The following is a 25,226-nucleotide window of genomic DNA, read 5'->3' as shown; positions in this document are numbered from 1 at the left end:
TCAAAAAACTATAGTGGAAATTACTCACTTAATAAATGCACATTCAGACTTAAGCATAAGCATGTATAGAATTATTGGAAACTTGCGGAAGTCATAATGGTAGTAAAGCCTAGTAAACCGCTAAATACAATTTCATCATACTTATATCTCTTGCCTTAACTATCAAGACTGTTTGAAAAACTATTACTAAAAATATTAAAACCAATAACAAAGGAAGGTCATTCCACCTCATCAGTTTGGTTTCAGAGAAAGCCATTCGGTCTTGGATAAAGCACATAGAATAACAACTAATTTAATAGAAAGAACACTGCAAGGAAAGCAAGTTTGTTTAGCCTTATTTCTAAATGCTGCTCAAGCTTCAATAGAGTGTGGTATAAGGGCCGCATTCACAAACTAAAAAGAGTACTACCAAAACAATACTCCCAATTATTGGAATCATTTTAATCAGATTTTTTAGGGTGAAGCAGGGCTATTCTGGTCCAGAAGAATAGAAAAGAAACCAAAGCGGGGCTACCGCAAGGTAGTATACTGGGACCGCTATTCTACTTACTATACACGAATGATATTCCAGACCTGGAAGAAGATATTATGAAGGTACTTGCGCTGACGATCAAGCTATCCTATCAGTTGGAGGGAGAAAACCATGAAGAATCTGCAAAAGGTCATTGGCAAAAAAAATGGAGAATTAAAATTAATGGTACAAAATGAGTGTATGTCAATTTCACCTATAGAAGAGAGCAATATTCTTCTTCTTCAAGTGCAAATTTCGTTCCGAAGGTTGGCGATCATCAGGGCTATACGTATTTTCGAAACTGCTGACCGAAACAATTCGTTATTGCTACAGCTATACCATTCCCGTAGATTATTTAGCCAGGAGTTTCGTCTTCTTCCTATGGACCTTTTCCTGCTATCTTCCCCTGCATAATTATTCGAAGCAGTTCATATCTTTCGCCTCTTGTAATGTGTCCCAAGTATTGCAGTTTTCGTTTTATGATCGTAAATATGACTTCCTTTTCTTTATTCATTCTTCTCAAGACCTCGACGTTTGTGACTCTCTCCGCCCATGATATTCTCAAGATTCTGCGATACATCCACAGTTCAAATGCCTCTAATTTTTTGGTATCAATCTTTTTCAGCGTCCATGACTCCATTCCGTAGAACAGCACAGAAAGTACCTACGTAACATCTCATCAGGCTGTTTCATTTCAAGGCTCAAATCTCTTCCACAGAACACTCTCTTCATTTTAGTGAATATGGATCTGGCTTTTTCTATTCTTATTTTGATTTCTGCTGAGCTATCGTTGTCTTCATTCATAAAAGTGCCTAAATATTTGTATTTGCTAACTCGATCGATAATTTCATTGTGTAAATATAAATTTTGGACATTTCGTGTTGATTTCGATATTACCATAAATTTAGTTTTCTTTATGTTCAAAGATAGTCCATATTCTTCACTGCAGTCTGCTATCTTATTCACCAATGTCTGTAGCTCTTCAAGTGTTTCTGCGATCAGAACGGTGTCGTCGGCAAATCTCAGATTGTTTAATCTAACACCATTTATTTTAATACCTATGGATTGCTCAGAGAGTGTTCTATTCATTACGTCTTCGGAATAGAGATTAAACAGGGTTGGTGACAGTATACACCCTTGTCTCACACCTCGCTTTATTTCAATTTCTTCAGTGGTATTATTCTCTACTCTCACTACTGCTTTCTGATTGTAGTACATATTTCCTATTAGTCGGATGTCTCGTTTATCTAAATTCTTTTCTGCCAGAAGTCTGATTAGATGATCATGCCTCACTTTATCAAAGGCCTTGTTATAATCTATGAAACACATGAATACATCTTGATTTATGCCAAGATATCTTTGAGACATAACGTTCAGTGCAAACAACGCCTCTCTTGTTCCGAGTTCATTTCGGAATCCAAACTGGGTATCATTGATGTCCGTTTCCAGTTTTCTGTGTACTCTAGTGTGTATTTTATATATAATTTTCAGGAATATTTTCAGTACAAGGCTCATCAAACTGATTGTACGGTAATCACTACATTGTTTGGCATTCATCTTTTTTGGTATAATAACAAAGGTGGATAAAAGCCATTCTTGTGGTATTTTTCCTGATGTATAAATGCTATTGAAAAGTTCAACTAAAATGTTGATCAAGTCTTCTTCTATCAGTTTAAGGATTTCCGTTGGTATTTCATCTGGACCTGGGGCTTTACCGTTTTTCATTCTTTTTAGTGCGTACATTACTTCCTCTTCCGTTATTTCTGGACCTTCGTCTCCTTGTATGTTACTTAGTTCAGATTCTTGTCTATCATCTGCAAGGAGTTCTTCAACATAGTTTTTCCATGTCTTCAACTGTTCTTCTAGTTCTGTTATTATGTTTCCGTTGACATTATACAGGATATTTGGCTGCTTACGTTTTAGTGTACCTGCAAGTTCTTTCACTTTTTTATGTACATTAAAAATATCATGTTTTGCCTGCAATTGCTCTATTTCTTCACATTTTCTTTTATAAAAATCTTCCTTTGCTATTCTGATTTCTTTTTTGATTTCTTTCTGTATTTGTTTATACCTTTGTTCGTTTTTTCCTTTCATTATTCTCCGATTGTCCATGAGAAGAAGGATTTTATCAGTCATCCATCTTTGCTTTATTTTTGGTTTTTCTTAAGTCAGAATTTTCTTCGCAGGACTTGTTATCGCCATTTTTCCGTTTTGCCATTTTTTATCTATGTTGTTCGTTGGCTGAGATGTTTCTTTTTCATGAAGTATTTTCAAATTATTATTAATACATCTTTGCAGTTTCTCCTTTACCTCCAGGTTACATAAATGACTGACGTCTATCTGGTTTGCTCTTCTTCTCTGCTCCAATCTTTTTAGTTTAATACTCATTTGCGTTATTAGAGGGTTATGGTCTGAATAGACATCTGCGTCTGGGTAAGCCTTTACAGATTTTAAGGAGTTTCTGTATCGTTCGTTTATCAGTAAAAAATCAATCTGGTTTCGAATTATTCTTTGGCCATTGTCCTGGGGTGATTTCCACGTATAAAGTCTTCTCTTTGGTAAGTTGAAGAATGTATTAGATACAATCATGTTATTCTCCTGACAGAATTGAAGCACTCTGTCACCTCGTTCATTTCTTTTACCGAGTCCGTATTCTCCTACATGTTTGCCACTTTTTCCTTTACCAATTTTTGAGTTAAAATCACCTAGAATTACGGTGATGTCTCGTGGTTTCGTCATTTTAATACTTGATTGATTTCTTCGTAGAAAGAGCAATATTAGCCTACTATAATAGATACCATTTAGGTCCCTATTACAGACTCTGCCAAATTATACTGATTTACAAACAAATACTAAGACCAGCATGGTCATACAACGCACAGCTATGGAGATGAGCCAGCAATAATAACAGTGAAATAATACAGAAGTTTCAGAATAGTGTACTAAGGAGTAGTGTTGATGCTTCATGGTTCGTAAAAAACAGCTGAATTTACCGAGATCTGAAGATGGAGACATTCTTCTTCTTCAGGTGCCATCTCCGCGACGGAGGTTGGCAATCATCATGGCTATTCTAATCTTAGATGCTGCTGCTCTAAATAGTTCGGCTGATGTGCATCCGTACCATTCCCTCAAGTTACGCAACCATGAGATTCCTCTCCTTCCTACACTTTTCTTGCCCTGGATTTTCCCCTGTATAATCAATTGAAGTATGTTGTATCTCTCATTACACATAACATGCCCCAGGTATTGCAGCTTTCGTGTCTTGATGGTTTCCAATATTTCCAGTCTTTTGTTGACTCTTCTCAAGACTTCGTTGTTTGTTATATGCTCGGAGAGCATATATGGACACATTAATACAAAGTAATTGCCAAATATGCCAGAAGACATAAACAAGTCAAGAAGATAACACAAAGATAACACAGATATACCTAGAGAGAAGGCTCATCTTCTTAATCTTAAAAGTATCCTCAGCTTGTTGGTATAATAATAAAAAAGAAACCGTGTAGATTATATCAAAATACTTACTAAATTGAGATCTACTATCTGCGGGCAAAAGGTGCTCACAGTGTAGGTAGATAGTCCCATATAAAGGTCACAGATGCCTATTAGAACCGGAATCACGAAGTCTTGATGAAGTTGAAAAATAAGTTCTAGAAATTGGCATGCACCGCAGATCGATGAATCTTTCAATACTGTTGATGCTTTCTGGAAGAAGTTGTTCAGATCTTCTGCTGAAGGTGGCTGTGTCGTTGGTGTGGATAGGATGTTATTTAGAACGGTAGTTATCAGCGATTGGTCTAGTGGTGTATATCCAGCATGTATTCCAAATCTATTGGCGAGGATCTCAGTCCAATCAGCTGGAGGAAAATATTTCGTTAATGTTGGTTATTTATAACAAACTATTAGTATTATTGGCGAGGAACCGCAAAGTGGGCGACGCCTGGTGGCGAATTTCAAAAGCATCAACTCGAGGAAAACATTGACTTTGTCATTAATTTGTGTACATAACATTAACAATGATTTCGACTTTAAAAAACTATTGATGTGTTCCTCAGTATTCATTCCTATTATACTATACGTAGTGAAGTAAACTAACCAATGCCAAATTACACATTTTGTTAATTTAACGTTTGTATTCAACGTAGTATTTTTCAATGTTTAAACGACTGTAAAATTAAATAAATAAATAAAATGTAGTACATATTGTACAATAAATATATTATACACGGCTCACTAAAATAATTAGTTACGCCCCTGTACTACTGATTACTTAAAATTCAAGTAGTATTTATGTAACCTTTCTGGAAACTCCAGGTTATTGTTGAGACTCGCATTTGAACCCCTCGCCGGGGCAGATCGTCAAAAGCTTCCTAACGAGAATCATCTCTAATCTATCGACGCTCCCGCTATTCGTAAAAAGGCCGCGTTTTACCGGCTTTTTTTGCTATCGTTTTATACCGCTCAGATAATTCAATCTGCTCAGTATTATCGACGATGATTTATTTAGCGTATTAGTGAGTGCCTTACAAATGAACCAAATGGATTATGGAATTCAATCAGAGCTCTGATGTGACACGTCATCAAGGAATAAAACTGTAAGTACTCTACATGTATGTGAACATAACTTATTAGTCGTGATACTGTATGCATTTTGAACCATATACCTCTCGTAGCAAATATTCTTTGTGCCATTTATGCAGATAATACTTTAAATTACATATGAAAAATCGTTATCTACTCTTAACCAGCTTACCTATGGGAATATACTCTATAACCGTACAATAAGTATAGGTTACTATTGTTAAGGATACTTTACGTATTGCCTAAACATTTCTGTTCCATCGAGCCGTATCATATTAATTATTTATTAATTAAATCCTCAAGGTCCTTCGTATTTGCATATTTTGATAATCTCTATTCTGAGAATAACGGTTTTTCATTTATAGTGTCTTTCTGTTGCATTTGGAAATTTCCAAGCCACGCCGCCCCGGCACAAAAATAAAATATTCCTCTCTTTCTGCACTCAAATTCTCAGTATTTAACCCAGCACGTCTCTACAATAGCTGGTAGGTTGTTAAGCCCGGTCTACACGTGCAATTTCAGAAACTACTTGCTTTGTTCAAATAAAGGAGTCGTTTTGTTTGTATGAAAAAATATTTGCATATATTACATTATTTTATTTTCGTAAATATATTTTTCTGTTTATAGTATACAAAAAGTGTACTCATTTCTTGGCTGATAGTACGGGTGTTATAATTTTAACATTGTTTGTTCAACCTTTTGATTTAAATTAAATTTATAATTTTGAATCCGATTAAGCCTGGTTCACAGGTTACAAAAATTATTAAAAATAATTTTGTTTTCTTGCATAAATTGTAAGTTTTTGCTACATTTAGCTTCGCTTAAGCTCATTTTACACTTCTAGAAAACTATAGAAAATAAATAATTGTTTTTTCCTTCAATTTAATTAATTTAAATACTTGTTAAGGGTGTCTCACACTTGCTGAAAAATACCCATTTTGGAAAATTGCATATATTTTGAAATTTTATAGTTTTGCATTTCATATACTAATCTGCGCTCATACAGGGTGATACTATTAAGCCAATCTCACACTATTAAACGTGTAATATATAATATATTGTACATATTCTCTCATTTTCGCATCGATTTATAGGTTTAGACATTTGCAAATAATCTATCTAATCTCACATTCTCGCAACATGGCTGACCGATCAAAATATAACCGACAGAGGCTCACCGCAAAACTTGATATAACCAAGTTGGCTGATTCGGTTCCCACAACTCTTAATTCTCTAAACAAATATAAAATTCGTGAAATAATTTCACAACTCAAACATTCTTACGGACTTTTCCGCGATGCTCAAAATGTGCTGGAGACGATCCCCGAGGAACCTACCCCCTCTACTGATTCCTCTGTGGTTTTTGATAAATATTTGGATACAATTTCTCTATTGGAAGAAAGGTTAGAGGTCATTGAAAGTTCTAATGTGACTGCTACCCCCTCCCTCCAATTTGACCCTAATTCTTCTCTAACCTCACAGTCTATGGCTAGGCAACGAACAGTAAACCTCCCTCGTATTCAGTTAAAACCATTTAGTGGCTTAGTTACTGAATACAATTCATTCATTGAGACCTTTGATACAATAATAGGATCTGATACTACATTAAGTGATCTGGAAAAACTCATTTACCTCAAAAGTTTTCTAACTTCCGAGCCTTTGACGCTTCTCGAGCATATCCCACTCACAGGTGACAATTACAAAATAGCCCGGGATAACCTGACACAAAGGTACGCCAACTCTAAATCGCTTATCAAAACTCTCATCTCTCAAATTCTTGATGCGCCTCCTATTTCTGGAAACGCAAATCACTCACAATTAAGAAATTTTCATACGGTCATGTCAAATAATTTCAAGGCCCTATTGAACTTGAATAGGCCCCCTTCAGATCTCTTGCATTTACTTCTCATACATATCGCTACTCAGAAACTCGACGCACCTACCATTAGGGCTCTTGAGTTCCAATCCGGTGGTAGCCAAGCTACCCCTGATTTTGTCCATTTTCTAGGGGAAATCGAGACACGCGTTGTTCATCTTGAGAATATTCAATCTCAATCAAAACCAAAATCGACTACTACTTCCAGACACTCTTTACACCTAGCCTCAGACACTTCTACCAGTAACCTTTCGCCTCGCTTAGGTCCTAAGAAATGTTCCTATTGCAACGACTCTCACTCGATCTACTCTTGTCCTCAGTTCAAGCAGTTGAATTCTAAAGAACGTTTTAGTTTTGTCAAACAAAATAAATTTTGTATTAATTGTCTTGGGTCTCACATGCTCGATCAGTGTAAATCCAAATTCTCTTGCATAGTTTGTAAATCTCGTCATCACACGTTGCTCCATTTCGACAAAACGGGTCATAGTAACCCTTCCGCGGCTGTTGGCCAACACAACTCAAATAATCATAATAAAACCGCTATCTCAAATAACTCCCATACACAGGGTAATTCACAACAGGGGCCCTCACATGTTAGAGCTCCTGAAACGGAAGTTAATCTTCAAAATTCGACTCCACATTCAATGGCTCTATCTGCAGCCTCGCTTGATAATCATTTGGTGTTATTAAGCACACTCCAGGTCTATCTTGTCGCTCCTAGCGGCAAGAGGGTCTTCGCAAAGGCACTTTTAGACTCGGCCTCACAGGTTTCATTTATTAGTGCTGACCTCGTAAAGGAACTGTCACTCACCACTAGAGATGGAAAATTACGGATCAATGGAATTAACTCCACCTCATCCTCGTCTCAATCTATTGTAGATACAACAATTTTCGCTGTCGCTAACGACGTTCCTTTTGACATCTCGTGCTCTGTACTCCCAAAGATAACAAATCCGCTTCCTCAAATTTCTATTTCGGCGAGCAAACTAAACATACCCTCAGAGATACCATTAGGTGATCCGATGTTCCATGTAACATCCCCAATTGGTATCCTGCTCGGTGCAGACCTGTATAACGATATCATTCAACCTGAAATAATTCGTTTGGGAAAAGGTCTTCCCGTTCTTCAACGCACTCTACTCGGGTACACGATATCAGGGTCAGTTCCAGACTTTGCTCTTAAGTCGAAAAATACTAAAAAGGCTTTGGAATTTTATTCAAACTCTCTCGTTACTTGTTGTTCTCATAACACTCCTTCCGCCGTAAATGAGCCGGTAGTGTCCAACGAGGAACTATCCGATCATTTACAAAAATTCTGGGAGCTGGAAGAAGCCGCTCCTCAGAACACCGATCTCATTAATGATCACCCCGCTGAAATTAATTTTGTAAAACATGTTAATGTTCTCCCCAATGGACGATATGAGTCCACACTCAATCTCAAACTCCCTATCGAAGATATAGACATGGGAAATTCGTTTCTCTCGGCAAAAAGACGTTTTCTCAGTCTCGAGAAACGTTTTCAACTCAACCCTGATTTATTGGAAAAATATCAGGACATTATATCGGAATATCTCAATAACGGACAAATAATTCAAGTGCCGTTAAAAATGCTAAATGACTCAGGTAAACCTAATTACTTTCTCCCTCACTTTCCCGTTTTCAAATCCAACTCTACTACTTCCACTCGTATAGTTTTCGATCCAAACAATAAATCGTCTACGGGAATCTCCCTCAGTGACGTCATAGACAAAGGTTATGTCGTCCAACATGAACTTTTTGACATTCTCGCTAAGTTTCGTCAGTTTAAATTCGCACTAGTAGGCGACATCAAGGCTATGTTCCTACAAATCGCCATTTGTCCCACTGAAACATTTCTGTTAAATTTTCTCTTTAGGGACAATATTCAGCAGCCTTTACGGTGCTATCAATTTCAAAGATTACCCTTCGGGCTCCCAAGTAGCCCATTTATCGCTCAAAGAGTTATCAAGCACATCGCTGACAACAACAAACATACCCACGAACTTGCTACTAGTGTTCTGCAAGAATCTATCTATATGGATGACCTGATCAGCGGTGCTGACAGTCTTCATGAATTAAGTTGTCTTTTCGAACAATTAACTTCTTTGCTAGAAACCCATGGTTTCCTCCTCCACAAGTGGAACTGCAGTTCTTCAGAATTTCTGTCTCAACACAATTTAAATCCCGTCTCTGAAGTCAGTCTTAACTTCACGGGATCTGATAAAGTCTTAGGCATATTCTGGGATTCAGAACGCGACCACTTTTCGTTTAAAACTCCTATCTTCAAATTGGCTAATGTTGTTACTAAACGTACTATTCTCTCCTACATTGCTACTTTGTATGACCCGCTAGGATGGTTATCCCCTGTCCTTGTGAACGCTAAGCTCTTGATACAGGAAATATGGTCCCAGAAATTGGACTGGGATCAACCCATTGACTCACCCATCATTATGAAAAATTGGCAAAACCTCTTATCGACATTCAAAACTATAGAAGAGGTCAAGGTACCTCGATGCTTACTTTTACAAAAGAAAGTTGTTGATGTTCAATTAATTATTTTCACCGACGCATCGGAAAAAATATACAGCACTTGTGTGTATCTCAAAGCGACATACTCAGACTTTTCTGTATCGTCGCGGCTTATCGCTTCTAAAAACAAAATTTCTCCGCTAAAAAATAAACTCACCATCCCCAAATTGGAACTTTGTGGAATAGTGTTGGGAGTCACTCTGGCTCATAGACTTTTTCACATCTTCAAGAAAAATTTGAGTATATCTTCATCTCATCTCTTTGCTGACTCTACAATTGCCTTGTCTTGGATACTTTCTAAAAAACACATTTGGAACATTTTTGTACAAAACAGAATTCAAAAGGTCAATTCCTTGTTGGAAACTTTTCCTTGTGATTTCCATTTCGTCAGAAGTCACGAAAACATCGCTGACCCCGCTTCCAGAGGGATAAATGTCTTTGATAATCCCCAGACCACCGAAGACTGGTTATGCGGACCTAGCTTTATTAGAGACAATCCCATCGATTTTTCTCTTCATCAAATTCCTCATTTTCAGGATGATCTTCCTGAATTAAGGAAGTTAGTTGTCTCAAACATAGCAACAAATCACGAACTCAACGACACCTTTGAAAATCTATTCGCTAAATCTTCTTCTTTTCGTAAAATTCAAAGAATTGTCGCTTATCTTTTTAGATTCATCAGTAATATTAAAAAGAAAATAAATAACTCTCCACGAGATACGGATATATTGACGCCACCCGAAATGGAGATCGCTGATCACGCGATCATCAGGTATATCCAAAGTATCTACTTTAAAAAAGAGATTCTTGAATTGAAAAATGCTAAACTCGTGACCAATAAAGCCATTCGTAAACTCAACCCCTTCCTACAACATAATGATGGGCTGATTCGTGTGGGAGGACGTCTCCGACACGCCCCCATATCGTATAATCAAAAACACCCCATTCTACTTCCTTCTAAATGTCGAGTTGTAGAACTAATCTTGACTCAAGCTCATCATAAGTTATTACATTCAGGCGCGCAAACAGTACTTTCGTATGTCAAAATGAAGTACTGGCCAATTGACGGATTAAGACAGATTAAACGCTTAATTCGTAAGTGTGTAAACTGTTTCCGATTCATGACACCCAATTCTGTTCAACAGATGGCAGATATGCATCCCGATCGTGTACTCCCCACTAGACCCTTCCAAGTCGTCTCAGTGGACTATGGGGGGTTCTTCTTAATTAAGTCCTCACATTTGAGGAAGGCACCGCTTTACAAAGCATACGTAGCCTATTTCATTTGCATGAGCACTAAATGTGTTCATATCGAACTCGTCACAGGATTAAGCGCAGAAGCCTATATTCTTACTCTGAAAAGGTTTATTGCCAGAAGATCCACGCCCAGTATTATTTGGAGCGACAATGCCACAAATTTCCATGGGGCAAAAAATGAAATGCGCGAATTCTATGATTTTTTCTTAAATCAAAATAATTCGGAACAGATTAAGGAATTCTGTACTCAAAACTCCATAACTTTCAAGATGGGTGTTCCCCGCAACCCCCATCAATTCGGCCTCCATGAGGTAGGAATAAAGAGTGTGAAGTATCACCTCTATCGAATTATAGGAAATTCCCACTTCACCTTTGAAGTGTTTAACACAGTATTATGCCAAATCGAGGCTATTCTAAATTCGAGACCCATCACTAGGATGTCGTCTGACGCCAATGACTTCGCTTTCCTATCTCCAGCTCACTTCTTAGTTCAAAGAAGTTTAACCGCGCCCCCTGAACCAAGTGTTTCAGAGATACCTGAAAATAGGTTGAATCTTTTTCAGCGTATTAGTAAAATTCAACAGCAATTTTGGAAATTGTGGAAAAAAGACTATCTTTGCCTCCTGCAGCAAAGAAATAAATGGACCGACCCTACTGACCCTGTCAAGATCGGGGATTTGGTTCTGTTGAAGGAGGATGGTACTCCTCCACTCTTATGGCCAACTGCCAGGGTAATAGATGTATTGCCTGGTAAGGATGGTCTAGTTCGTACTGTCAAGATTCACACTACTCACGGTGATTTTCTTCGTGGTATTACGAAAATCGCTGTGATTCCCCTGGAAGATTAAAATCTATCCCTAGGGGGAAAACTTATCGTTTTCCTCCATTTTATCGTTGTTACCCCTTGTGTATATAAACTCTAATTTCTTCAAACATTTCTTATCGTTGTGCACATCTTTGCCAATCCCCTCTCTTCGAGGTGATATAGGCCATCTCTCTCGCCTGTCGCCCCCGGCAATATGTACAATAAATATATTATACACGGCTCACTAAAATAATTAGTTACGCCCCTGTACTACTGATTACTTAAAATTCAAGTAGTATTTATGTAACCTTTCTGGAAACTCCAGGTTATTGTTGAGACTCGCATTTGAACCCCTCGCCGGGGCAGATCGTCAAAAGCTTCCTAACGAGAATCATCTCTAATCTATCGACGCTCCCGCTATTCGTAAAAAGGCCGCGTTTTACCGGCTTTTTTTGCTATCGTTTTATACCGCTCAGATAATTCAATCTGCTCAGTATTATCGACGATGATTTATTTAGCGTATTAGTGAGTGCCTTACAAATGAACCAAATGGATTATGGAATTCAATCAGAGCTCTGATGTGACACGTCATCAAGGAATAAAACTGTAAGTACTCTACATGTATGTGAACATAACTTATTAGTCGTGATACTGTATGCATTTTGAACCATATACCTCTCGTAGCAAATATTCTTTGTGCCATTTATGCAGATAATACTTTAAATTACATATGAAAAATCGTTATCTACTCTTAACCAGCTTACCTATGGGAATATACTCTATAACCGTACAATAAGTATAGGTTACTATTGTTAAGGATACTTTACGTATTGCCTAAACACATATATTATATTCTGTGCACAGCATGTACCTACGTTGTTATAAAAAATATTCCAAGCACCTCATAATTTCCAAAACACAATTATTATAAAATAAATTCACCTACTTAGTTTGCACTTTTTATTTAATTAAAAATTGTTATCTGTTAGTGTAAAATAAATTGTAGTGTACCCATTAACTAAATTAAAAACAAAATTAGAAATTGTAAGATAATATGTTAATAATTTTTAAAACGCTGTTTAATTATCGGGGACCATATTTTTTTGCTGGACTGTGTAAATCGAGCAGGATAAAAAGTAATGGCTACTTTAATTTAATAAAATTGTTCTTTATAAAGACATTGAACAAATATATCGATAGCTTAATAAGAAAGCATTATAAGAGTTCCTTACATTAAATTATGATTATAGCAGATACAATAATAGAATTATTGATAAATTCTAGTTAATGGAAAAAAGGTAAAAACAAATTAGTCGTTAGCATAAAATTTTAATGAATGCATACAGATGAAACATAATTTGAGTCTTCTTTAACCCATAAGATGTCTTAGTGCAGGTAAAACTTAGTGGTTACTTTGGCAAAAAAACCGTGTAGGTAAATGATTTATATTCAACGTTTAACGACTTCGAAATCAAATGACAAATTGATCGTTTTCCTTCAGTTATCGTCCATCTTTGAGATTTTGAGCGCCCTCTGTCGGAATTTAATTTTGCGAATACAGTCAAACCCGCTTATTAGAATACCGGTTAAAGGAATATCTTGGTTTAAGGAATAGAAATTTGAGGTCCCAAACCCGCTTATTAGAATACCGGTTAAAGCAGCGTTTCCCAAACTTATTTTTCCGTGGCCCGGTTATTTTTGTTCTTATCCTTCGTGACCCACTAATTGTTTTGCGTACCCTGGTGTGTGTGTACAAGAAAACATATTTAAACATTTATTATAGTTTTCTATTATATTTTAATAAATAATCATTAGCTCAAAAAAATGTAATAAAACAAAATAAAACTCAAATCCTTTATTAATGAGAAGTATGCAGTTGTTTCTAGTTAAATAAGACCTTCGAGTTTGGAGGAAAAGATGTTAATTTTATCCTCAGGTCCGGTTCAACCTCCAAACGGTTCCTATATTTATTTTTGAGGAAAACCAGTGTTGAAAACCCTGACTCACACCTCACACTAATAGATCGTAACAAAAGGAATTAGAAAGTTTATCGGTTTTAAAAATATATATTTTATAAACAAAGCCAAAAATCAGTCAATATCTAAATCCGGAAGTCTCGGATTCTACGTCCATTGTAAATGGATTCCTTTATCCATGCTTTGTTGCTGAGGATGGGGGAGGGGGGAATTTTTCTTCAGATTTGCCTCCAGTCCAAGCAGGTGTTCCTTGAAAGTCGCTGGAATCTCATCCGGCAATGAATTCACGTTTTACTCTTTTTGTGGTTCTCTTAGCTTTGTAATTCCATGCTTCCGCACGGCGTGTTCACAAATTAAGTTTTTTTGTTGCAGCTTCCACCTTTTCTTGTCCTTTAAATACAGTCACATTGCTACCTTGTAATGTCATATTTAAATTGTTCAAGAAGTCAAGAATATGACAAAGATAGGCTACCTTGATTACCCAATTGAGATCATGAAAACTGTATTTAAATTGAAATATTGCATCCCTAGCCGTTGGTGGCTGATGTTCTAAGAATATTGAAATTTGTTCTTTCAATTGAATAAGTATTTTTAAAACATTCCCTTTTGATAGCCAAAGCAGAGAATAATCTTGAGTTCAGTGGGCGAGATTTTATGAAGTTTATAAATTTTACACTCTTGCATAGATTAGGTTAAAAACAGTGGCATTTTTTTGACAGCTAATTCCTCTCTGGGATACACATTGAACCCAAACACATTCTGGTGCTACGGCTTTGATCCTCGGAAAAGCCTGGCGTCAGTCAGAGCGCGGCCTTACAGCAAGATGTGAAACGGCGAGGCGACCCGGCATTTTGCTTTCGTGGCCCGGTACCGGGTCGCGACCCACTATTTGGAAAACGCTGGGTTAAAGGAATATCTTGGTTTAAGGAATAGAAATTTGAGGTCCCAAAACGTTTTTTCTAGGCTTACATGATCGGTTATTAGAATATCCCTGTTATAGGAATACTTTTTCTTGGCACGACGGCTATTCCAATAAGCGGGTTCGACTGTAGTAGTAAGTAGAGACCGGAAATATGCAACAGAAATCAGAGCTATTATATGTGTATATACAGTGCGTCCATAAAGTTTGGAAACATAAAGTTGTCTATGACAGCATGTATGATATACCTAGTAATAAAATGTTGGTTATGTATATTAGATGGACAGAGATATAGAAGAGAACCGTTAAACGTAGTTTTTGTTCTCTTTTCAAATATGTAAACGGATTTTGAAAATTTAAATATACAGGGTGCTGTTTCAAGGTCACAATGAATTTGTAATTTTTTTTAAATCCTGACTTGGATTTTTCTTGTGATTAGTAGTTGGGTGGTTTCGGTTCTAAATGAGACATATGTGTACCAATTATCAAAAAAATATACAAGGTGGTTGTAATGTTATGGTTCCAGAAAGAAATGGGCAAAATGGATAAAACACCCTGTAACTCGGCTATAAAATAGGCGAGGCAATAAATGTAGTATATGTAGAACCGCCTCAGTGACCTCTATTCACCATTCAAGTACTTCCGTTTTCCAATGAAACACCCTGTATAATAATAATAATCTAAAATGCTTTTCTGCTAGTATTTAAAAGTCGTATTTTTTTATATAGATTAAAACTGCAGTAACACTGAAATAAAATTTTGACGTTTATTTATTTTAGTATTACAAAATAACAGTATTTTAAGAAATACAGTAACCATACATACTTATAGTAGATAGACAAGTTCACAAGTTAGTGTTATTGTTATCAAAACAATTGACAATAATTTGTTTTTTAAAATTTGCAATTAAAATATTATGCTTTCTATCAACAGAAGTTATTGGTGCATTTTTAAGCTTGTTTATATTGAGGTTCATTGGAAGGAATCAGAGTCTGATTCCATCAGCATACGAAAGGATTCCTTAACATGATTAATCCAATTTACAGATTCACAAAGAGTCAAACTTTCTTATTCAGGTTTTTATGTCCTCAACAAGAAAGCTTACATATTGTTGTTTTGAAGCTATTTCCTTGTGGCATTTTTTGTAATCAACTATTCTAAATGGGAATTACCTAAGCCAAAATTTAACTAAAAAAATGATTTTATTAACGTTTCGACTTCCAAATCGGATGTCGTTGTTAAAATACAAAATTAATAAATTAAACAAAAATGTTGTTGCTTAGTAAAAAATTTTTCTAATAATTTATTTAATCTGACTCATTCATATCGGCGATTCAGACATATTATAATATTATACATTTTAAAGTAATATTTCTTTTAAAGTACTTTAAAATGATATTGTCAATATTTATGAGTTGCGTTCCTGGGACGACTTTATTGAAAGATAGTTCATTCGATTAGTTTCATTTCATTAAAGAAAGCTTATGTATGCTAGGTTCTAAGATAAATCAGGCAACTCAAGAAGGCGTTTACATTTCTGCAGAGCTGCTGAAGGGGAAGCTGTTAGCTATGTAATAAAACTTTTTTGATAAAATGAATTTTGCTCAAGAGTAAAGTACCTTTATTTTTCACAATATTGAAAATTGTTATTATAAAAAGTAGTTCGGAATTAAACAATATGTATGAATATGCAGTTTACATCCTTCTAATTGAAATATTGTGAACTATAAAGGTATGTATGTACGTTACCCTTTAACATTACGCTATAAAGCGAAATTCATATTTTTTGACAAACCTCATATAAAATCGATCAAATTTGATAATTTAGGGTTGCATTGTAGTTTCTAGACCATGCAAAACTTTTATAAATAACTTTTTTTCGTAAAATTAATAATATCTCAGTTATCATAAAATATGAGTACCTATATCCGTAATTTGGGTAAAATTTCCATTTTTTTTTTCAATTAGAAGGATGTTATTGCATATTAGAACATACTTTTTAATTCCAAACAACTTTTCATAATAACAATTTTCAATATTGTGAAATATAAAGGTAATTCACTCTTGAGAGAAAATCATATATTTTGCCATCCCTCGTTTACTATTGATAAAATTTGATATCATCTGATGATTGCATCTTACGTTTTAGACCATGCAGAATTTTTATTCTAAAATTTTCAAGCAAATCGATCCATTCTGTAAAAATTGCTAGGTGAAAAGCTTCGGTTCCTGCACTAATAATTCTATTTCCAACCTGCTGAAAAATAGTCTGCAAAAACGCAAAATTGGTGTTTTCTGGACATTTTTAATTATTTATTTACCTTTTACGCTTAAAGTAAGCATTTTACGAAAAAATTACAAAAATAACTTCTCAAAATAACCAAAATTATCACAAAAATGATTTTAAAGCGAGAAAAGCATTTTTTTATAATTTATTTAAAAACGATTATGAATAAACAGATTGCCATGGAAAATTTTCGAAAAACTTTTCAATATAGCATATTGGAATCATAATCTCTCGACTAAAACAAAAGTCTAGTTCTTCTTCTTCTTTCTCTTTATAAGCAATTTTGCTTGTTCCTGCTTCTGGCGGATTGATACCTCTAAAAGCAGCTTTACATCAAGGCTATGCAAGTCTCATGCTATGCAAGTCCGTCTTGCATGGCATATCTCTTGCCTACCCTGACCTTTTTACATCGGAGCTATTTCTGTGCAATTTTATATACCACTTTCATTGTTGCCAATAGAAGAAATATATCAAATGTATTAACTTTAGATATTTCACTTAAAAACTTCAGTACATAATTAAATATATTCAAATATAAACCACAAATTATTACATCCAATAAATACCATTTAAACTACACAATAAGGTTAAGTTTTTTTCTAAACTATAAATTTTGTCATATTGGCAACATGAATTTTGACAGGACTTGCATCAAAATAGCATGAAAAATAGAACATGTTTTAATTTTTCGTCTAGCACAGGAATTGCATGGAAATAGCACGTGGGCATGCGCAGTAGCGTGATCTGTCTTGCATGGCTCTTGCCTAGCATGAAAATAGCATAATGTAAAACTGTCTTATGAAAGCTTGTCACTTCATCTTTTGCGCGGTCGGCCGATACTTCTACCGTTTGGTGATTTATTTCTTACTATTTTGACTTTTGACCACACGCAGGTATCTCCCCCATTCTGCTTACATGGTTATTCCATTTTTGAAGTTATACTTCTTTACGATCGAGAGTGAAATTTTATAATGTCGGGCGCATGCGCACACAGACAGTATGTAGTTCGTTGCTAATCTTTCAAGATATGTATGTATCAGCGCTGTCAGCGCATATAAGTCATTAAAAGGATATATTAGTGTTTTTAGTAAATGTATTATTTATTATAATTTTTGTGTCTTTGGATTTGTCTTCCTCGGGAATAAAATATTTTATAATAATAGTAAGTATATTTAAAGTATTTTTATATACTTCACTTGGTCTATTAAATTTGTCAGTATGTATGAGAAATCTTGTAACCTGTCAAAGCAAAAGGAATATGGCTGTGGTAGAGCGTGTGACCCGAGATCGAGAGGTGCCGGGTTCAAATCCCGGACGATTCATATTCTTTTTTTTTTTTTTAAATTAATTTATTTCTTTGAAATTATATAATAGAAGTATAACTTCTTACGTGCGTACAAAGTACACACACATTCTTTTTTTTTTTTCGATTAGTGTCCATTCGTTGATACAATGTACATTACATTGTCCTCTAATGTCTTCACTTCTCTTTCGATCTCTCAGCATATTTCCTGTAATTCTTCTAGGTACTCTTATCTCTGCCGTTTCCAGTAGTCTTTGTGTTCTGGCTGTATCGGGTATTATTTCTGATGCATATGTCATTATTGGTCTTACACTGGCTTTATAAATTCTTGACTTCATCCTTCATCTCAGTGTTAATATGCCGGTTTCTTCATATAGTGTTATTAAGACATCCTGTCAGTCTATTTGCTTTTTGCAAATGTATTAACAATGTAATTCCAAGATATTTTATTTCCATTACTTGTTAAATACCTACTGATGATCAATTGATTTAATTGTTTATAAGGCGAAAAGTGGTACTTCGTTCTGCATCAATTATTTTTAAACAAACAATTAAAAATTAGTAAACTTTTTTAAAAACGTGAAAATTGGAGATCTTACAAAGAGACAGACCAAAATACTCTTCTAAATATTGACCAAGTACCTACGCAATCATTTGAATATGATATTTTTTCTCTCAAATGGGACAAACAAATAGAATGTTTAAAAACTACTAGACCGATCGGGCCCATCTTTTGCGCATGTAGTAGCTACATACAGTGCGCTGGAATAAGTGTTACCCCACCACCTTATTAACTTATTTGTTTTTAGCACATAAGCAAAACGCTCGGACAGGTCGATTTTTAAAATAATCATAGTATATTATAGCATCAATGTTTCGATCTTTACGCGATCACTCTTCAGGTGACAGGCATAACTTTGACTTTTTTAAATGGGAAAGTACATCATGTGATACCTCATTTAAAAGCCTTTAAAATGCTGATTACAAAAATGTATAATACTTTACTCCTATTTGAGAGCGTAGTCGCAAAATTTTGGAGGAATTATTTTTAAACGCATTAATTTTTTTCGAATTCTGAAAAAACTAATAAGTATTTTTGAAAAATTTAAACGCAGAATGAAATATTGCATTATCACGGAGGGCTAAAAGTCCCTTAGACTAAACAAAAAGTTTCCTTTGAATGATATATTTGAAATTAAAAATCAGACTAAATTTTCTCTTTTTTTTCATCCTTGTGACTTATAAAGCATTATAAAAGTTCTTAGGGACTCTACCCTCGGTAATACGGTAGTATTTCATTCTGCGTTTAAATTTTTCAAAAATACTTATTAGTTTTCTCAGGATTCCAAATAAGTGAATGCATTTAAAAATAATTCGACCGAAATTTTGCGCCGACGCTCTCAAATAGGATTAAAGTATTATACATTTTTGTAATCAGTATATCAAAAGCTTCTAAATGAGGTGTCACATGATGTACTTTCCCATTTAAAAAAATCAAAGTTATGCCTGTCATCTGAATAGGAATCGCGTAAAGTTCGAAACATTGATGCTATAATACAGTGGAACCCCGATAAGTCGGCCCCCGATAACCCGGAAGTCCGGCTAACCCGGACCGATTTTCATCAGACAAACATTTCAACAATAAAAATGTATGTATTATGTTAAAACATTTTATCTGTAGCCGCTTCTTGAATGTCTTAAAAATACCGAATTTCATTGATAAAATGCGCATATCCCACCAATCTTCGCTTCGACCATAATATAATATTTGAGAGATAATGGGTATTTGTGTAATTTGAAATATACGATAGTAAAAATGACTCATGACACACGGCGGCGGCAGAGCGACGCTCATTATATCGGGCTATCCGAAACAACAGACGCCTGTTATTCCTTTATTTATTTCCAACTGTCTTAGCATTGCTTAAAAAAAGACTAAAATACTATTTAAAAAAATTGTTTTTTAAACAATGGTCTTTTAAACAATGAAAGAGCCACGGTTCTTAAATAACATAACATCGATCCGATGGCAGACGAAATTGACACAACCGAAACTGACTGAGTTGTTTTACCTAGAAATGAACAATACTCTATCTATACTGTCTATACTATACTCTATACCAGCGGTTCTCAATCTTTTTGAGTCAGGTACCACCAAATACTTTTTATTATTTTTGGTACCACCTAACTAAAATACCTATCTAACTAGGTGATCTAATTAACTATAATTGTGCCAATAGTGGTGCTGATATTTTGGCTCTTTTGAGTTTTGTGTACCACCTCAAATAATGGAATGTACCACCAGTGGTACATGTACCACAGATTGAGAACCGCTGCTCTATACAACTATAGGTAAGTTAGATGTGGACTGTGCATATATATTTCAATTATAACGGACTTTATAAGTATACCGTATTTTATTAATTTTTACCATGCTCTCCGGCTAACCCGGATTTTCGATAACCCGGATCGGCCGCAGTCCCGATTAATCCGAGTTATCGAGGTTCCACTGTACTATGATTATTTTAAAAATCGACATGTCCGAGCGTTTTGCTTATGTGCTAAAAATAAATACATAAGTTAATAGAGAGTTTTTAAGAAGCCCCTTATTTCAGCAACGTTAAAAGTTATACGCTATTCTGCTCATGCGCATTAACTGAAAAATAACGTATTACCTTATTAGCGGATAAGGTGTCCCCTTATTTAGGTAGAAATAAGGTTCACGTTATTAAGGGATTACGTATTTGTAAGATTGCCAATTGTCATATATCTAAATCATAAAAAACGAAAAAAAAGTCATATGAGCTGAACCAGAGACAACTAGAATAAAAAATATAGTAACGATGTATAAAATTGTAATCAAAATTTGTTTTAAAAAAAAACTATCAGGTAATAAACATATTATAATATAATTGAATATAATCTGCTTGGCAACCCTGGTAGAATAATTCTAAATTACACCATTTCTTGAGAAATCTGACACTTGTTTGAATTGTGTTGTTAAACTTAGGATGGATGTTTTGTGTTCCTAAAGTAGTAAATTGTCTTTGGTGAACGTCTTAATACATTTTCTTCCATTATGGCAAATAATTCAATAAAATAAGTTATAGCACACAACTGCCGTTTTATAGGTTACATTTGCCAAATGTCAATTATCATTAATCTGTGTGTGTATTTTCTGAAGGGTTTCAAAATCTATTTTAAGCAAATACTTTATCCCTTATTTATCACTCATTGCGCATGACAAGTATAACGTTTTACGTTTAACGTACGTCAAAAAGTAGAGGGTCTAAAATCTCTCTATTAAGGGGAGTAACACTTATTCCAGCGCACTGTACATATAAACTCACATTATGAAATATGCTTTAAATATTTTTATTCTTTATTTTAATAATTATAAACAATTTAAAAACATGCTTTCTTTCAATGCAATAACTTTTTTGTTTAAAAGCATTTTTTAATTTAGAAAGTCTCAATTTAAAGAGCAAGTCTCTAACATGTCAAGGAAAAAAGTGGTATTGTGTTGATGTGTGCTTTTGCCCTGGGGGTGAGTTTCACCCCTTCTCGGGGGTGAAAAAACATACGTTCAAAATAAGTCCGGAATTGGATAAACTTACTAATTCCAAGCGACATTTTATTAGTCAAGCGACATTTTATTAGTCAGCGACACTTTATTAGAGTTTTTTAAGTCAATACCTTTCGAGATATTTGCGACTGAATATGTTCATTTTTCCAAAAAAAATACACGTTTTCAGACGGTTTTTCGCAAGTAACTCAAAAAGTAAGTATTTTATCGAAAAAAAAAATGTTTTTAGCAAAAGTAAACCTTAAAAAGTGAAAAAAATGGTGCATGTATAAAGTCTCTAGACCGAGTAGAAGCAGAGTAGTTGTAGCTAATGAAAAGTAGTTTCTTATTTGTCAAGTTTCAAATCGAATATTTCAACGTGAAATAACCAAAAAATGAAACTTTTTTTGGGGAAAACTAATCAAAACGTTTTTAAAGTGTTTTATTTTTGTAAAGTTGTAAGTATTTTTGTAAATGTAAGTAAGTTACGTTGAAAATAAAGTTGGTTCCTTTTTATTAAAGTAAAAAAATCGTAAAAATCACCCCCTCATTAGTATTCCAAATGATTTTAATCATTACCGCTTCACAAGTTACTTTAGTTATAAAAATTATTAGTGATACCAAAAATCTCAAACAGTAAAAACATGTAGGTTTTGCTTGTAAATTGGTGATTAGTGACTCACTCAAGCCCTAGTGACAATCGATGAAACTTACAAATCATGAAAACAATGTATTAGTAAAGTAACTTGTGAAGCGGTTACGATTAATTGCGTTTGGGACTTTGGGATGCTAATTAGGGGATAATTTTCACGATTTTTTTACCGAGAAATAAAAGGTACCAACATTATTTTGAGCAGAACTTACTTACTTTTGATGTTTTTAAAAAAATTTGTGTCGAAAAATAAAGCTTGTTTTAAAAAATTTTAAAAAGTTGTAATGAGTTTTCCCGGAAAAGTACTTTATTTTTTGGTTATTTCACGTTTAAATATTCGATATGGAATTTGGCGAATAAGAACCTACTTTTCATTAGCTACAACTCTGCTTCTACTGGATCTACAGACTTCATACATACACCGTTTTTCACTTTTTTATAAGCTATATCTTTGCTAAGAATATTTTTTGCGATAAAATATTTAATTTTTGAATTAATTGCGAAAAATCGTTTAAAAACGTTTTTGGTGAAAAATGTACATATATATTCACTCGTAAATAACTCGAAAACTATTGACTTAAAAAAAAAGTTACTTCGAATTAGTCAGTTTATCCAATTCCGGACTTATTTTGAACATATTTTTTCACTCTCGAGAAGGGATGAACTCACCCCTATGTGTATGACAAATTTCATGTCAATCTAAGCAGTTGTTTAAACTTTTGAGGTTTTGCAATATTTACCGTGAGTGAATGGACTAAAATAAAAATAAAAATAAACTTACCTAAGTTTTCTGTTGATAAATTAAAAAGTGCGCTAAGTTGTGGTATAATGACGTTAAAAATTGGATTGGGCTGCAAAATTATTGCGGTAGCGTTCGTAATATCGTTAAGAACTTCATCCGGTGACCACTGCGATGGATAATCAAAAATACCACATAGTCCCGGACTAGCAAGTCCTAAGACTAGACAAGTTGTGAGCATTGAGACCATATTTTACCTGCACACCACAAACTAATAATCATTTTCGGCTTATATATTTATACACAGCCCTTATGTATGAATATTTCATTTGTTTATTGTAATATATGTTTATTTTCAAGATATATCTTATTACTGAAGGTTAGACAAAGTTAAACTGCATAAAGTCAATAAATTAGGATAATAATGCTAACTATTGCGTATCGCCAAAAACTATATTTTTGTCATAATATATCTAATTTAATTGATAATTTAACTTCTTGGTTTATCTAGATGTTGAATCATCATCATCATCATCATCAAAAGCTATTCCATCCATCGTCGTATGTACCTAAGCCTCCCTTAACTGTGTTCATTCCTTGCCTATTTTAGCATTCATATCACCCATTATAATCTTGATGTCATTTTTGGGCGCATTGTCATATACTATCTCCAGCTGTTGGTAGAAGCTTTCCTTTGTATGTTGTTCTTGTTCTTCTGTTGGGCAGTGAATGTTTATCATTGTTAGGTTGAAGAAGTGGGTGCAAATTTTTAACTTGCATATCCTTTCACTGACTGCCTGGAAGTCTATGATTTTTGACTTAAAATCATTATCCACCACAAATGCAACTCCACATTCTTTGCTTCCTTGTTTCTTCCCACTATACAGAATTGTGTGCATTTTAGTGTCCCTGACACCTTTCCCCAGTCATTTTGTCTCCTGAAGAGCAGTAATCATGAGCTTATATCTTTTTAGTTCTTGCAGAAGTGAGGTTTGAGCTCCTGGTTTATTTAGCGTCCTCACATTCCAGTTTCCAAATGTATAGTCCATGTTTCGTAGCTTGAGTCGTTTCCGAAAGTTCTGTCCTGTATTCCGAGGCAAATGTTCAGGTTTCGTAACAGTGTGTTTTTTCCGGGAGTGGGTTGTCAACCTTCCTCCTTTACCCGGGCTTAGGACCGGCAGTGGTGACTCCTGAGCTACTCAATTCACCCATTTGTCACCACAGGCGGAGTTGATATGTCATTAGAGCTTGAAAAAACAGACGTTCAGGGCCACATCCCTTAAAAAACCAAGGTGTTTTTTTATTTAATTTAATGACTTTGGTAAAGACCAATTAGCCAGAAAGCCAAGGTGTTCATATAACATTGGGCGCATTGTCATATACTATCTCCAGCTGTTGGTAGAAGCTTTCCTTTGTATGTTGTTCTTGTTCTTCTGTTAGGCAGTGAATGTTTATCATTGTTAGGTTGAAGAAGTGGGTGCAAATTTTTAACTTGCATATCCTTTCACTGACTGCCTGGAAGTCTATGATTTTTAACTTAAAATCATTATCCACCACAAATGCAACTCCACATTCTTTGCTTCCTTGTTCCTTCCCACTATACAGAATTGTGTGCATTTTAGTGTCCCTGACACCTTTCCCCAGTCATTTTGTCTCCTGAAGAGCAGTAATCATGAGCTTATATCTTTTTAGTTCTTGCAGAAGTGCGGTTTGAGCTCCTGGTTTATTTAGCGTCCTCACATTCCAGTTTCCAAATGTATAGTCCATGTTTCGTAGCTTGAGTCGTTTCCGAAAGTTCTGTCCTGTATTCCGAGGCAACTGTTCAGGTTTCGTAACAGTGTGTTTTTTCCGGGAGTGGGTTGTCAACCTTCCTCCTTTACCCGGGCTTAGGACCGGCAGTGGTGACTCCTGAGCTACTCAATTCACCCATTTGTCACCACAGGCGGAGTTGATATGTCATTAGAGCTTGAAAAAACAGACGTTCAGGGCCACATCCCTTAAAAAACCAAGGTGTTTTTTTATTTAATTTAATGACTTTGGTAAAGACCAATTAGCCAGAAAGCCAAGGTGTTCATATAACATTTCACTGCATTTTTCGGTTTCTTTCAAATTATTTTATTTCGAATAATGTAAGTAGAGGTAATTCCACGTTGTTTCCAATTTAACTTAACAACGTGAAATTAAGATCGATGGCAGATTTTTAAGTCA

General features: G+C 34.9%; 1 protein-coding gene across 1 annotated transcript in view; it reads right to left on the bottom strand.

Annotated features, from left to right (window-relative positions):
• The window catches only part of LOC114334529 (sphingomyelin phosphodiesterase-like), a 56,542-nt gene extending 33,259 nt beyond the window's left edge, over window positions 1-23,283 (bottom strand). The window contains exons 1-2 of the mRNA XM_028284592.2: window positions 23,061-23,283; window positions 4,037-4,368 (exon numbers count right to left, since the gene is read on the bottom strand). Of these exons, the coding sequence (XP_028140393.1) occupies window positions 4,037-4,368; window positions 23,061-23,268 (540 nt within the window). The 5' untranslated portion in view covers window positions 23,269-23,283. The remainder of the gene's footprint in view (window positions 1-4,036; window positions 4,369-23,060) is intronic.
• Between the last annotated feature and the right edge of the window lie 1,943 nt (window positions 23,284-25,226).

This window comes from Diabrotica virgifera, chromosome 8 (genome assembly GCF_917563875.1).
Source record: "Diabrotica virgifera virgifera chromosome 8, PGI_DIABVI_V3a".
NCBI classification, from domain to species: Eukaryota; Metazoa; Arthropoda; class Insecta; order Coleoptera; family Chrysomelidae; genus Diabrotica; species Diabrotica virgifera.
Note: the sequence above shows the minus strand (reverse complement) of the source record. Positions and strands in the feature narration are given on the sequence as shown.